Below are 16,785 nucleotides of genomic sequence, written 5' to 3' on the forward strand. Positions count from 1 at the left end.
GATTAGGGATGTAGGGTCTAATGCGGCAAAGAAGATAACCTGCTTTTATGGAAGAAGGTAGGTTTGGAGTATTAAAAGTGAGTATAATATTCCTAGTAGGTGCAAGTGTGTTGTCCTTTTTAACCATGATTCTTTTTACTGCAATTACATTTTGCTCCTGAAGTTCTTGACATATCTCCTCCTCCGACACATTCAGTAGGTCCCAGCTGGATATAACACCCTTAGAAGTGTTTAGGGTACCGTGGGGAGAAACTTTTACTGAAATTCCAGCAAAATTTGTAATTTTTAGTAGATGCTCCGAATGTTTCCTGCTGATTGTTTCTATTAGTAGGTCTCCTGATTGCAGTCGCTTGACTGTTTTAGGAGATCCTGCAAGACTTTCGAGATGTTTCTGAATAAGAAACGGGGACAATTTGGTGAGAGGCTGATCCGTAAGTGAATGCATTATGAGAAATGCAGGAAAATCTATGTTTGAAGAGTTGGTCTTAAACCTCTTCGGTTGAGACATGTCATGTTCACTTTCTATGTCTGGCCGAGAGCTTGTCGGCTCTAGTGGAGGAAACATATTGTGTTCCATAATTGCTCCTTTTGGCCCTTGGCAGATTAACTGTTCTGCCAAGATTTCCGGCCCCGCCACGGGGAGGCAGGAGCAGTGACTGGTGTGACCAAGCGAGAAGTAGTAGGTGTTAGTAATAAATATATAAGAAATAAAGAAAGGTGAATTTCCTTTCCTGCTCTGTAAAGTACTTTTTTAACAAGAGCTGTTACTGAATAAATAAATTGTTTTAAGGATAGGAACGTAAAAGAACTATAATATCACTTTATCAAAATCACTCTTTAAGCACAAAGAATTCGCTCAGTCACAATCGCTTGGCACCCGGGGCCTTTAATACAACTGAATTATAACAAGTAGTTAATGTTTCTACTCTAATATAAAGCATACAGTACTAATTCACTTATATATTTATATGTTTGTTTATATATTTAGTAAATCAATTAAAAAAACAAAATTTTTTTTTTTATGCACAAAGGACTTTTTTATTATTATTATGTACATCTGCCATATTGTTCATTTATTCGATAAATTTCAGTTCATTCAATATATCCAATGCTTCAGCTACAATATACAGTATACTGTAAGAATTAAGGGAGGTCTTATTTAGTTGTTGTTTTGGTTTTTAGGAGCATTAGCAACTAAGGCCATATTGCTCCGGGATATGCGGGGGTCATTCCCTGACTTTTCCGCATCCTCCGTATTTGGTGGTGATGTGCTCGAACCCCGGTCTAATCAAGAAGCGTGTGCTACGCAATGTTGCTCCTTCCCACCTGGCTACAGAGGCACCTCCTTATTTAGTGATGTATCCACAATTCAGACACAAAAACAGAATAGTCAAGTGCATATTTCTCAGGTTCAAGCAGATTTAGTTTTATTAGGAGACTATTGTCAGAGAAATGAGTTACAATTTTTAAAATAAGGAGGGCTGGACTAGAATCAGGGTGTGTTTGATAGGAGCAACAATATTATGTTACCAACATAATTTTAGATTTTAAGAGACATTATTAGGCATTTGTGAGAACTAATGAATAATGAATATTAAACTAACACAATCTTACAATTTGTTGGATTAAAAAAAAAACGAATTATGCTCAAAAAATGTTGTAAGTTAGGTCAGATTGTGTACTTGTCTACTATTCTGCTCAGGTATGATAGCACGGATTATATGTTGAAAGCCATGTGGATTAACTCAAGATTAGAGGAATTTGTCAATGCTTTGGGAGGGGGGGGAGAGAACAAGTGTTTAAGTCTTAAACAGACTTAAACCCTTGTAACTTGCTCCCAGAACTTCGTTCAGAGGAACGGGAATTGTAACCCCAAACTGCCTGAGTACTACCTTTGTCACACTTCCTCATGCATCTATTTACTATCCTTATAACACTATTTTGACTTCTTTAGTGCAATTAGGTTTTTAAAAGCAATCAAGATGCTATTTTCTACTATATTAACTGTTTCGGCTTAAGTTCAGCATCTATATCACATTACTTCTTTTACAGTCAATTCTCTATGCTTTCCTGGGATGCACGTTGCATGCGTTTAATCTGTTCTCATCCAATCATAATTCCTATTTTTTTCTTTCCACTTACCAACACATGAGGTCACTTCATCTCCACATATAAGAGCTTAAACTTATCTTTCTCATCGGCATGGCATGTTAGTAAATATCATTTTGGTCCACTGATTTATTTTAACTTCATTTCATTCATTCTTTCCTCAAAACTTAATCATTTTCATTTCATTTCATTTTCTTATTGCTTCATAAATTATTTTCTTATTTTATTGCTTTGTAAAGTATTTTTATGCTGGTTATTACTTTTTATCTCTGCCTCTGTAGGGTCAGTCATGAGATATATGTCAGCTATTATATGTCAGGGAAATGGGAAATATATTGTGCAAAAAGGACAGGTGGAATAGGAAATGGGCAAAAGTTGACATTGAAGAGCAGATGTCATCTCTTAAGGGCAAAAAGGTGATATCATTGTACACGTGCACCAATGACATTAAGTGTGGGAGATATACAGATTTACTAAGAAAGTACAGGTCAATGTTGAAAAAAAACAGTCGCAAGTTAGGGTTAAATTTGAAAGTATCTGCAATCTGCCAGACATGATAGGAGGGAGTATATAATGAGAGCCTTGTCATTTAATTTAGCCCTGGAGAGATTGTGCAGGACTCATAGGGTAGAATTTTTCTCAGCATGATCTGTGCTTGTTAACAGGAGAGACTGCTTCTACAGGGATGGGATACACTTAAATAGAAGGGGTGCAAGAATATTTGCTGATGCTATCGAGGCACTGTTAGGTGGGGCGGGATTTGAACCCGCAATCCTTGGGTTGCCAGGCAGGCACTTTACCCACCTGGCTAGCCCAATAGGCATCTACATTCACACATGAGTAGTTATTCAAGGAGGAGAGGGCCAGATGTTTATCAAACTCTAATAGGGAGTTAAATGATTTTGGGAAGCATTCAAAGAATTAATCTTGGAAGCTACTAGGCTTTACATACCAACTAAGAAATATTGTTCAAGGTTTAGGCCTAAATGGATGTCAGATGAACTAACGAGACTTGTGGCAGAGAAGAAAAATGCATGGGATATTTATTCAGCGAGGGGAATTCCAGAGGTGTATTCAACTGTGGCAGTAAGCTAGATAATCTTGTAATAACTGAGAGTAAAGTGGAGGAGAAATTGTTGAAGATAAACACAAGAAAGGCACCTGGGGTGGATGGGATCTATCCAGTTATATTAAAGGAGGCAGCAAAGAAAGTAAGCATACCCTTAGCCATAATTATGAGAGCTTCCTTGGACTCAGGGGAGGTACCCATGGACTGGAGATGTGCAAATGTGATCCCAATTCACAAAGGGGGATCAAAGGCTGACACAAGTAATTATAGACCTGTGAGTTTAACCTTCTGTTCCAGGAAAATTAATGGAGGCACTGGTTAAAGAAGCACTGCAGGATCATCTAGACAAGACTTCAATTATAGCTCGGACACAGCATGGTTTTGTTAAGGGGAAGTCTTGCCTGACCAATTTGATTGGATACTATGATGCAGTCACAAAAGAACTGGATGCAGGGAATAATTTTGATATTATATACTTGGATCTAAGAAAGCCTTTTGATACTGTTGCACATGGAAGACTGCTGCACAGATTGGAGCAGTGTGGCATTGGAGGCAAATTGCTGCTATGGATAAAGGGATGGTCGAGTGGGAGAAGACAGAGAGTATTAATCAATAGACACTGCTCTTCATGGACTAATGTTATTAGTGGAGTCCCTCAGGGTTTGGTGTTGGGTCCATTGTTGTTTTCTGTATTTATAAATGATATTGATGATGGTATATCAGGCTTATTAACCAAGTTTGCAGACAATATGAAGGTTAGCAGGGTTGTTAATGACACTAATGACAGTACGCTGCTGCTGCAACAATATCTAGAAAAGTTGAGCACATGGGCTGAAAGGTGGCAACTGAAGATTAACATTGACAAATGTAAAGTTACTGCGTATGGGAAGCAGTAACCGCAGAGTAATGTATCAACTGTGTGGTACTACACTGACAGTGGTAGAGAGTGAAAAGGATTTTGGGGTAATTGTACAGGCAGATATGAAGTTTTCTGAGCAGTGGAGATGGGCTGCAAGAGTAGCTCATGGTGTCTTGTCAATGATATACAGGAATATTTCTAGCAGGGTTGTTGTTTTGGTTTTTAGGAGCATTAGCAACTAAGGCCATATTGCTCCGGGAAATGCAGTGGTCATTCCCTGACCTTTCCTCATCCTCCGTATTTGGTAGTAACGGGCTCGAACCCCGGTCTAATCAAGAAGTGTGTGCTACGTACCACTGCTCCTTCCCAGCTGGCTACGGAGGCGCCGTTTTCTAGCAGGGATAAGGGGTTGATTATTCCCTTGTATAAGGCAATGGTCAGGGCCACACCTTGAGTACTCTATACCGGTCTGGAGGCCTCATTTCAAGAAGGATGTAGAGCTGCTGGAACGAGTACAGAGAAGGGCAACAAGATTAGTGAATGGAACAAAGGGTTGCTCTTATGAAGAAAGGCTTAAGTTTTGCAAATTACAGTGTCAGGAGACTAGGCACCGGCGAGGTGATCTGATAGAGGTGTACGAAGCCTTGAATGGTTTAACCATGCTCAATGCTGATGGGATTCTTCCTCTCGCTCAGAATAATCATGTGAGAGGGCATAAATTCAAGAGTAAAGACAGATGTAGGATAGATATGTGGAATTTGCCTTTAGCCAGTGGGTAGTTGGTTGTGGAACAGACTTCCATCCCTTGTTGTGGAAGTTGATAGCCTAAATAAATTTAAGGCTTAGCTGGACAGGTATTTCGAAGGAATGGAGGGGTGAAATGGGAGTGGTTTTTTTTTTTTTTTTTTTTTGGCTGATGCTGCATAAGCTTGCTTTCTTGCATCATATGCCTCTACTAATGATAAGAAATTCCAAATACCTTTTAAACTGCAGGCAAAGTTTCTAATGAAACTAGAAATTCTGACTATAGTTAAATGTCAATCACCCCAAGTGATTGAACCCGGTTTTTTAATGATGGGCAGTCAGAGTGTGGACTACCTTCTACATACAAGTGGTTCTCATTAAACATTGTGGACCACTGAATAGTCTTGGAATGACAATGGGATTTTTATTTTGTTCTCTAAAAACTGTTTTTAACATTTCATGGGTTTCTGTTGCACTTTTCCTAATTTGAAACTATATTTAATGCAAATTTGCTGCTCAATAAAATCACTCATTTTGAAATGCAATGAAACACATAAAACACCTTCTGTTCAATGCATACTAATGCAGAATGACTGCAGATAAATGGGTGATTCATGCATTACTAGATCTCAATGAGTTACCAAAAATGTTGCAACAAGTTTAAAGTGTTCTAATCCACAAAGGGGGGACCAACTGCTTTAAGCATATGATTAAAAAATATGGGTACAACACAACATGAGATTAACTTAGTGTTTTTACATAATGGAATATACTTTCTAAAAAAAAACTAATAAAAATTATACTTACCCTAGTTTTACAGGCATATCTAGACATCCCCCATCACAAGCATAATAATCTTTTACACTTCTGTCTATGGCAACATAAATAACAGCCTTGTTATCTTCCTGAACAACAACACTGATGTTCAAGTGAGTGGCATTACCATAACTAATACGGCGAAAGTAATAATTTCGATGAAGGTCTCTAGGATCGATACTGAACTCTAAGTGATGGTTACTAAATCGAAGACCACCAAAACTTAGAATCATGGCTTGCATTACACCTTCTGCTCCTGTAAAAGAAATGCAATTTTAATTCCTTTATACAGTAAAACCCCCGCTATTCGCGGGGGGGGGGTTACGTTCCTGAGAAATGCCGTGAATACTGAGTTATAGCTCCCATAGTAATAAAGGGGTTCCGTTCCAAAGTATGAAATATATAAGAAAAACTAGTCTAAAATTTTGTCTATGTATGTATGTATGTATTATATGTACCTTCATAATATGACTATGTACAGAGACAGTACATAGTGAAATGCAAGCATAAGGCATCGAAATGAAAATAAGAAACACTTTAATATTAAATGTAATATTTATTAGAAATTTCAAACAAATCTTTCAAACCAGCACCTTTGCTAGCTAAAAAACTTATCCCGCCAGTGCTATCGCCAGTTTTGCTAAAGTGTTGATAAAGGAGTTTTGCCTTTTCACGAATGATGAGTGAACTTAACGGAATTTTATTTTGAGTTCGGTCTTCTATCCACAGATTTAAAGCTTTTTCCATTTTTTCTAATTGAACATCACAAGTTACAGAGCAAATTTTTGAATCAATTAGCGCGTTTTCACGGACACTACGGCGGATTTTTTCTTCCGATTTCTTGATTGATCGTACCATTGACTCATTGATTTTATAATGTTTTGCCACTGAGGAGACACTTTCACCATTAGAAATTTTATCTAATAACTCAATTTTATTTGCTAATGTCATCACCTTCTTTGATCTTTTCATATTTCCCTTGTTATTTGTAGCCATATTTTTGTCCATATTTTTGTCTGTAATAAAGTCACTTTCTTCCGTTAACACACTCGAAAAAGTCTGTTTTCACTAACACACTGCAAAATGGTAGATTTTTCACTTTTGTAAGCGTATCAATTTATAAATTGATAAATTTATTCAATTTATAAGCATATAAATTAAAAGCAAACAATGAAACCTTCCATGACAAGCGCATAATACATACTGAACAAGGATTAGCGAGAAACATCCATGCTCGCGACTTTGTCACCCCTCTCTCCCCACCCACAGCGCTGTTTTGACAGGGAAAGATAATTTTAGCCACGCCCATTTTTTATGGTGGAAAATGTTAACGGCGCTTTAAAATTCACATTTTTTTAGGCTTCATTTTATATTAAATCAGCGACTGGGAATACGCGAAACCGCGAATAGCGGGAGTTCACTGTATATTATTAATAATTCAAGTCTTACTGGAGAGACTAATTCCATTCGTAATCAGATAAAAATATATTAAGTCTATAGCAAGACCTGATTATCTCAGCTTCTATTAACTGGATGTCTCTGTTAAACCGAGTCAGCCATTTTGGCCAAAAATAAATAAATAAATAAATAAAATAAAATAAAATAAAAATAAAACAATAAAGGATAGCAATCTTACAAATAACACTGTACTGTATTTTGTTCAATAAAAACTTTTGAAAATCACTAAATCCCAATTTGCAAGGCGAAATAGATTAGAAATTAGTTTCTATTATCTGATATTTCAGTCATCTGAGGTAGTCTCAGTCCTGTTCACCTCAGATTATTGAGGTGACACTGTACTTTTTTTCATTCTTCTTGGTTTTAATAAGTTACAAAAACAATTTATTAAATAAGAGCAGAGTATTTGGTGCTTGTTTATTATCCTCTTGCCAGCAGTTACGACATCATCACTTTAGTAATGCAATCTTTATCGCCATTAAACTTATGTACAAAATACAAACCTTAAAATATATCATATAGCGGGAAGAAGACTACTCCCATGACAGTACTAAAGTGCTGAGTATTTTACTAAATGAATTAAGTGTTTAATTTAATACTTCATCATCATCATCATCATCAGCCATCCTCAATCCACTGCAGGATGAAGGCCTCTCCAACAACTTTCCAGTTCCTTCTGTTTTGAGCACTGGCCATCCATTTACTACCCAAAAACTCATGAATTTCATCTATCCATCTCCGCCTTTGTCTTCCAGGTTTTCTTCTAGCTCCTCTTGGGTACCATTCTGTTATTTTCTTAGTCCATCTGTCATCATGTCTTCGAGCTATTGTCCTGCCCAAGACCATTTTAGTTCTTTAGTTTTGATAAGAATGTCCTTTACTTGAGTTTGCTGCCTAATCCATATGTTTCTCTTCTTATCTAACAGTCTGATTCCCAATATAATTTGTTCCATTCTTCGCTGTGTAGTTCTCAGCTTCTCTTCCATTCTTTTGGTGAGTGCCCAAGTTTCACTTCCATAAGTCATGGTGGGGAGTATACATTGATTCATTATTTTACGTTTCAGACAAACTGGGATATTGCTCTTCAGTATGTGACTATATTTCCTGAATGCTATCCATCCAAAATTTATTCTTCTCTTGACTTCCAGCCATTTATCATTATTACAGCTAATAACTTGTCCCAGATAAGTATAGGACTCCACCTTTTCAATTACTGCTCCTTCAATCATTATTTCCCTTTCCGTGGCATACTTGTTCATCATTACTTTTGTTTTAGCCATATTCATCTTTAGTCCAAAATCCTTACTAACTGTGCATAACTGATTAAGATTTTCCTCTAATTCTTTGGGATCGTGGCTTATAACCACAATGTCATCTGTAAATCGTAAATGGTTTAGGTACTCTCCATTCACATTGACTCCTTTCTGCGACCAGTCTAATCGTCTGAAAGCTTCCTCAAGGGCAGCAGTAAACAGCTTCGGAGATATTGTGTCTCCTTGTTGAACTCCTTTCTCGATTTTAAATTTCCTACAGTAGATGTAGAACAGATGTGTGGAAATTTGCCTTTAGCCTTTGTATAGTCTAATAAAGGAGGTAGCACTCTCATATATTTTCTTCAAAATCATAATATATGGCGTATCTATGCCTTGTCTTTCCAGTGCCCGAAACATTGTCTTATGCTGTATGGAGTCAAATGCCTTTTCATAATCCACAAATGCCAGGCATAATGGTGTTTTATATTCATTTGCTTTCTCCATTAGCTGTGATATTACGTGAAGGTGATCCATAGTTGAGAATCCTGTCCTAAAGCCAGCTTGCTCTTTCGGTTGATTCTCATCAAGTATTCTTTCTAATCTGTTAGTAATCTGTAAGGGAAAGTCTTGTCTGATGAATTTGATAGGATATTATGATGTGGTTACAAAGGAACTGGATGCAAAAAATAATTTTGATATCATATATTTGCATTTCAAGAAAGCTTTTGTCACTGTTGTGCATGGAAGACTATTGTACAAATTAGAGCAGGATGGTTGAGTGGGAGAAGACAGAGGGTGGTAATCAATGGGTGCTGCTCTTCGTGGACTAATGTTATTAGTGGAGTCCCACAAGGTTTGATGTTGGGTCTACTGTTGTTTTGTATATTTATCAATGATATTGATGAAGGTATATCAGGCTTAGTGTCGAAGTTTGCAGATGATACAAAGGTTGGCAGGGTTGTTAATGACAGTAATGGCAGTGTGCTACTGCAACAGGATCTAGAAAATTTGTGCAGATGGGCTAAGAAGTGGCAACTGAAGTTTAACCTTGACAAATGCAAAGTACTGCATATGGGTATTCATTCATTTAAACCTCCTTTAAGCATTCCATTCCCTGGGCCTAAGCCCATCCATGGTTAATGTCTTAAAGGGAATAATGTTTCAGAGTCTTATAGAATTCAATTTATGAACTAAAATACGATAACGCAACAAAACATAATATAAACATCCAATTAATCCAAATCGTTGTGCCACTTAGCCTCTCGTAAGAAAAATCTATTTTGACGTATCTATAGATCTTAATGAGGAGAGTTACCATCCCTTCCTCGGGGAGGCAGGCTTCTACTATCTAGCATACTTCTTTTAATGAAAACCTTTTCCACCTATTTATTGAAATATGCAAACATTCTTTTATCTGCGAACATGATATGAAAGGTCTCCTTCTCTAAAGTTCCTAAGGACAAACTAAATTCCATTCTATACTGTGTATAATTTACACAGTGCAACATTATATGTTCTGAAGTCTCATTTTGCCCGCAGCTACATAAGCCATCCTCTCTCAACCCAAGCTGAAATAATCTCAGAGAGAGCCCATGACCAGTCAATAAAAAGGTGGCATGCAATCCAAATTGCAGCCACACTTTACTTTTATTTACTATATCTACTTTAGGTAGAAACTGATACGTCTGACGACCCTTGTCAGAACTATCCCATTGTATTTGCCACATCTGCATTATTTCTTGAGTTATCCTGATCTTTTCTAATTTAATATCAAATTTAGTATAGATTTTATTTACATCAGGACATGAAGATATTCCAAAATATGTTTTCCTTATATTTCTTTTTGTGAAATATAATAATCCAGATAAAAGGACATTATACTGGGCAGGGACTCTCCCAGAGATAACCTGCAAAGCCTCTGTCGAGACCGTTCAACACGCTCTAGTAATCGCAAGCAAAGCAAATCTTTGAGCTTGCAATAGATATTTTTGAGTTATCTTAATTGGTACCCTATGTACCCAATCTCCAGAGGCATATGTGACTATAGGGATAAAAAGACATTCGTATAATAAATTTACTGCTCTTCCTTTAATTCCCCAGTCAACTCTTATTACCCTCCGGAGCTTAGCATAGAGAGTACTTATTTTTTCTTTTAAATAACGAACGTGTTCAGTAAAAAATAAACATTCTTCAATTTTCAAGCCTAAATATTTAGTTGCTTTTACGTATCGAACGGCATCGCCCAGAAGCTTCACAACAGGGTGACGATTTTGGCTTAACCGGCCTTTCGGTAACATCTGGACCATTTTTTCTTTTGAAATTTCCAACTTATACTTCTTGGTCCAGCATGCAAGATCATTAAGCACTTCACTTGCTCTATCTTCAATCTGTGATCTCGCATTACCTTCTATCAATAGGACCAGGTCATCTGCGTATGCAATTTTTATAACTCCAGGAACATTCACATTTAAAAATTCATCAAAGACGATGTTCCAGGCAAAGGGGCCAATCACCGAGCCTTGTGGACATCCCCTAGACATATCCTTAACAATTTGAGTATACTTAGTTTTAATTACAATTTGTCTATCAGAAAAGTAACTCTTAAATACATCATACAACTTATTTGAACACTGTGTCTGCCTAATTCTATACATTACTCCTTTCCACCACAGTCGGTCGAATGCACCCTTAAAATCGATAAACACACCTAGTACATATCTATTCCCATTGCCCTCTACACATCTAACCAATTCATGCGCAGCATCTTCTGTTGAAAAATTCTTCTTAAAGCCATACTGGTTTGTAGACATCAAACCTCTGATTTCATAATTAACCATTAATCTATTTATAATCAGGCGTTCATACACTTTTGCTAACACAGATAACAGGGCAATTGGACGATAAGCACCGGTTTCATTTAACAAACGATCTACACTTTTAATTAACAATTTTACATGTGCAATCTTCCAACATGCAGGGAAAACTCCATCATCAAGACACTTATTATACATATTTACATACATCATAGGACATATCTTATAAGTTCTTTTCATAATTTCCACTTCAATTTTATCCAGGCCCGGTGATTTTCCACTCTTTGCCCGGTTCACCGCTTCTTCAACTTCAATAATAGAAAATTCCACTTCAATTTCATTAGAATTATAATCCACACATCCATTTAACATTTGCAACTGTGTAAAATCCAAATTTTGACTATCTTCAGGAAAAAGACCTTCCACAATCATATCCACAGATTCTCCCCAAGTCCGGGTTTCCTCGTTACCATGCCCAATCGTATATGTAATTTCTGAGAGACTTGCTTTGTTATTAATAACTTTAAAAATAGAATTCCAGGGATCCCTGGATCCTTGCTTACCCACAAATTTCTTCCATGAAGCAATCTTAGTGCTACTGACAGCTCGAGCATAATCACGCCTACAATTACAATATTGTCTTTTAACAATATCATACACATCACTATCACCATTTCTTCTCAACCTTTGAAATAAATGTCTCTTCTTAAAAAGTTCTTTTCTCATGTCACTTAACTCGTTAGTCCACCAAATCACCGGACGGTTCACTTTTTTCTTAATTTTCATATACTTAGCGGACAGTTTTTGTAACAATTCAGTAAATTTTTCCACATACTCCCTAGATGTATAACCAGACCAATCCAATTGGCTTGTTTCTATAATCCAAATTAAATTCTGACCAATTTACATTTCTAACATTATACCTTCCTGTATCATAATACATTCTATTCATATTATTATCATCAATTATGAAAGAGATGCTGTTATGGTCACTCGTGGTGTAATCTTCAAAAATACTCCATTTCTTTATTTTCCTAAATATAGCTGATGTAGCAAGAGTAAAATCAATGTAAGACTGACCACACACTGCTGAATAAGTTGGACCATATCCTACAACATTCACTACCTCTATTCCTGTTCTAGCTAAACATTCTTCAATTATCAAACCTCTATCATCCGAATTTCTTCCTCCCCATAACGGTGAGTTAGCATTGGAGTCTACAGCCACCACCAAACCACAGGAACCAAACATACTACAAAGTTTTTCTAAATACAACACATAAGGTTCAATCTCCTCAGAAGGAGGACAGTATATGGTCGCTACATAAAACCTACCACAATCACAAATTATTTCACAACATAAATACATATTACTACACATAGACATTACTTTTGTCACAACCATATCTCTATTCCTTATAATTATTGCTGCCTTAGGATTATTCCCTTCCGAAATAATTCTATAGTGTTGAGGATAACATCTAACTTGAAATCCTATAGAGTAAGGTTCCTGAAGCAAAGCAATGGACATATTTTCCTGTTCCATAACTTTATTAATTTGCACAGCAACTGATTTCGCTCTCTGTGCATTCAATTGTAATATTTTAATCTCAGTTCCCATAATTTATTTTCTTTTTGTAGTTCTCCAAAGCCTTTATATATTCAGGACATTTTTTATCAACAGCCGTGTGATCAGCCTGCACGTTCCTTCTACTACATGCATAACATTTCGATTCCTTCGCTTTATTCTTACAATCTTTATATGAATGATTTAACTCACCACAGTGTCCACACAGCACCTCTCTCTTACAATATTTAGCCACGTGGCCGAAATTCATACACCTAAAGCACTGTGTTACAGGATATACTTCCTTAAATTTACATGCTGTCCACCTTATAAATAACCTATTTTTCACATTTAAAACCTTCCACATATCTGGTTTTAATTGAATCATCCAGTTATTCATACGAGTTACTTTATTTTTGTTAACTGTTAGAACTTCAACACTATCCTTAAACCTTTTCTCACTTACTCTATTGTTCTTAAAATTCTTCTGCCACAACTGATCAAGCAATTCATCACGCTCAATGTCTTCTTCAACATCAAAAATCACAACACGAGGTAATATAGGCTTAGGGATAGAATAATGTAAACCAAGCTCTTGAATTTTTGTACAAGCCTTTAACTTAACAATATCTTCTTCACTTTCAGCCTCTACTATTACTCCTCTATCTCGAATAGGTCTTATATTTCTCACTTTAACTGAAGAAAGCAAGGGTCTCACTTCTTTTAAAACTTCCATTTTAACTTCATCACTAGTTTTATGCTTATTAGTAGAAGCTTTTATGATCATCACTTTTGGTGTGCTTATTACAGCTTCTGTACTTTTTATTATAGTAGCATAACTTTCCTTGTCCTTCTTATCATCTTTCTTTTTAAGTTTTTCCTTTAGCAAAACATTTTCTACATATGTTTCATGCGCCTTTTTCTCCACAATGTTCCACATATCCATGATCATCCTAATTGCAGCTGTCGGCACTTTACTTTCGGCAGCCCACAGGAAGGAATTCAATCTTTCCCTTGTTTTAAAAACATAATCAAAACCATCATCATTAATCTTACTTGTATCATCCTTCTTTTTCTTTTTCTTCCTTCCCTTAACACTATGATCACCATCAGAAAATTCATCCTCTTGCTTTCTCTTTTTCTTTTTAGACCCTTTTTGATCTTGTGATACCGGTAAAGAATTAGACCTTACTTTAGTCGGAGTTCTTTGTAGAGTCTTGCCTGCAAATATTTCAATTTCAGCCAACTCCCCCGCTTGCACTAAGACATTTTGCGCAATTTCATTCTTCTCTTCTTCAGTCACATTGTCCGACGCTGCCAGCAGCTCCACTTCACTTACTTCTTCAGAAGAGGAAGAAGACATTTTAATGTATAAATAAATTCACAATAAATATATATACAACTAAAATTGAAAGTCGAAAAATCGACAACCAATAACTATTTACAATATTTACAACAGTAAACGAGCAAGGAGCCAGATCCCAACTCAGTTTAAATGAAATATTAAAATGCACGAGAAAACTGTTCTCAAATGCAATTAAAAAGCTTCACCTCCCAAGTTAAACAGAAGGTGGTCCCAAGGATGACTCACGTCAACCTAGGCCTAAATTGAAAGGGCACGGAAATGCTCCAAAAAACTCAAGAGAGAAAAATTTTACTCCCTCTTGAGGTTTGAATAAATTCAAACTATAACTTTCAACTAGAATAACAAGTAGTGTCCCAACTACGCAGCTGCTCACTTTAGCCAGGCTAGGGGAATCACCTCCAGCTTGCCCACTCCGGACCACGTGGAGGTATGAGCAGTGATGCAATGGCCTTCAGACCGGACAACGGATAACAACTCCTGTGAACACACAAGAAATTTAGCACTCTTATAGCTAATAAGAATACAATCCGATGCCCCAACGTCACCCCCGGGGCACTGCATATGGGTAGAAGTAACCCTAGAGAAACGTACCAACTGTGTGGTACTACACTTAAGGTTTGTTTGTTTGTTATTTAGGAGCATTAGCAACTAAAGCCATATTGCTCCGGGATATGCGGTGGTCATTCCCTGACCTTTCCGCATCCTCCGTATTTGGTGGTGATGGGCTTGAACCCCGGTCTAATCAAGAAGCGTGTGCTACGCACTGCTGCTCCTTCCCACCTGGCTACAGAGGGGCCTTACACTTAAGGTGGTAGAAAATGAAAAAGACCTGTGAGTAATTGTGCAGTCAGATATGAAGTTTTCTGAGCAATGCAGACAGGCTGCCAGGGCAGGTCATGGGGTTTTTTCAATGATGTATAGGAATTTTGCTAGCAGGGAAAAGGAGGTGATTGCCTCTCTGTATAAGGCAAAGGTCAGGCCATGCCTTGAGTACTGCGTGCATGTCTGGAGTCCTTATTTTAGGAAGGATGTAGATTTGCTTGAGCATGTACAGAGAAGGGCAAGATTGGTGAGGGGAATGAAGGGATCCTCTTACCAAGAGAGGCTTAAGTTCTGCAAATTGCTGTGGCTAGAGAGTAGGCACCTGCGCAGTGATCTGATTGAGGTGTATAAGGCTTTGAATGAGTTGAGCACACTGAATTCTGATGAGATCCTTCCACTTGTTTAGATTACGAACCTAAGGGGGCATAAATTCAAATTAAAAAAGACAGATGTAGAACAGATGTGTGGAAATTTGCCTTTAGCCAGTGGGTGGTTAATTGCTGGAACAAACTTCCATCTGTCGTGATGGATGTTGATAGGTTAAATAAATTTAGGGAAGAACTGGACAGGCATTTGGAGGGAATGGTGTGTTTTCTTTTTTGGCTGATGCTGCATAAGCTCATACACTTGCTTTTTTGCATCACATACCACTACTACTACTACTATTTATTAAATAATCTAATAATCTTTATAAAATATTCATTTTTAATGTAAAAATGAAGTATAATATGTAAGAAATACCTATTTTATGTTTTGTTGGGGAAAGAATTACAGGAAATTAATGTATTATTGGTTTCAACTTACAATATTTTCAACATAGAATGCGTTTTGTGGAACAAAATACTATCGGATGATGGGGCCCCACTGTAGTGAAAATTTTTCAGGGTAGAATTTTTCTCAGTGTGGTTTCTTTCTTGGTTTCTCACTGTGCATGTTAACAGGAGAGACTACTTATATAGCGATGGGATACACTAAAATAGAAAGGGTGCAAGAATATTTGCTGATTCTATTGAAGGAGTGTTATAGAAGGGTCGGAAAACTGCTAGCATGGGGGATACATAGAGAGGATACATACAAGATTAACAGTAGTTGTAGGCAGAGGTGAAAGTAATTCTTGCACTGGTTCTATTGGAATGAGCAGCAGATTTGAAATCAAACTGCTGGGAGACATCAAGATACAAGTAAATACATGGGTTGTGTTAGGGTAACTAAGAGTAAGAACAGGTGCTTGTATGCATGTACACCAATGCCTGAGGTATAGTAAATAAATTTGATGAATTTGAAGTGCTGGTCAATACACCAAATGCAGACATTGTTGGAATTTCAGAGACATGGTGTCACTCAGATATAAGGGATGTAGAATTTGAATATGAGAAGTACAATTTATACAGAAAGGATAGGCATGATAGAAAGGGGGGGGGGGTAATGATCTTAGTTAAGATGGACACAAAATTTAAGACAGTGCACCCAGTTGACATGGGTGCCAAGTGCAATGTTCAGTCAGTTTGGGGGTGACATAAACACAGGGAAAGCAAAAATGAGAGTACAGGTGTGTTATAAGCCTAATGACTCTGATGAACACAACCAACAGTTATAGAGTGAGCCAGTAAATCAGAATGTCTTTGTAAAAGAATAAGAGAAGTTTACCTCAATATGATATGTAGAACATTTCGTATGATACTCTCCAGAAATTAAAACGAATATAACATTACAGTAAAAATAAAATTAAAAAATCAAAACTATTACATTACAGTAAAAAAATTAATTGAAAACAATTAAAAAAAAACAATAGAACACAATTAAAAATCAATATAATCCCTATATAGGGATTATTTTGTAGGGATTATATAATAGCTACAAATAATCCCTATTTACGATTCATGCTCACCCCTATTCAGTAATTTTAATT

At 36.8% G+C, this 16,785-nt stretch overlaps 1 protein-coding gene across 3 annotated transcripts in view; it reads right to left on the reverse strand.

The window, feature by feature from the left end:
• The window catches only part of LOC150078999 (uncharacterized protein KIAA2013 homolog), a 349,674-nt gene that overhangs the window by 40,130 nt on the left and 292,759 nt on the right, over nt 1-16,785 (reverse strand). For all 3 annotated transcript variants that reach the window (XM_090382754.1, XM_090382753.1, XM_090382752.1), the window contains exon 14: nt 5,589-5,853. In XM_090382754.1, the coding sequence (XP_090238880.1) occupies nt 5,589-5,853 (265 nt within the window). The remainder of the gene's footprint in view (nt 1-5,588; nt 5,854-16,785) is intronic.

The sequence above is a fragment of the Mastigoproctus giganteus genome, chromosome 10, assembly GCF_048544385.1.
Source record: "Mastigoproctus giganteus isolate SK-2022 chromosome 10, ASM4854438v1, whole genome shotgun sequence".
NCBI classification, from domain to species: Eukaryota; Metazoa; Arthropoda; class Arachnida; order Uropygi; family Thelyphonidae; genus Mastigoproctus; species Mastigoproctus giganteus.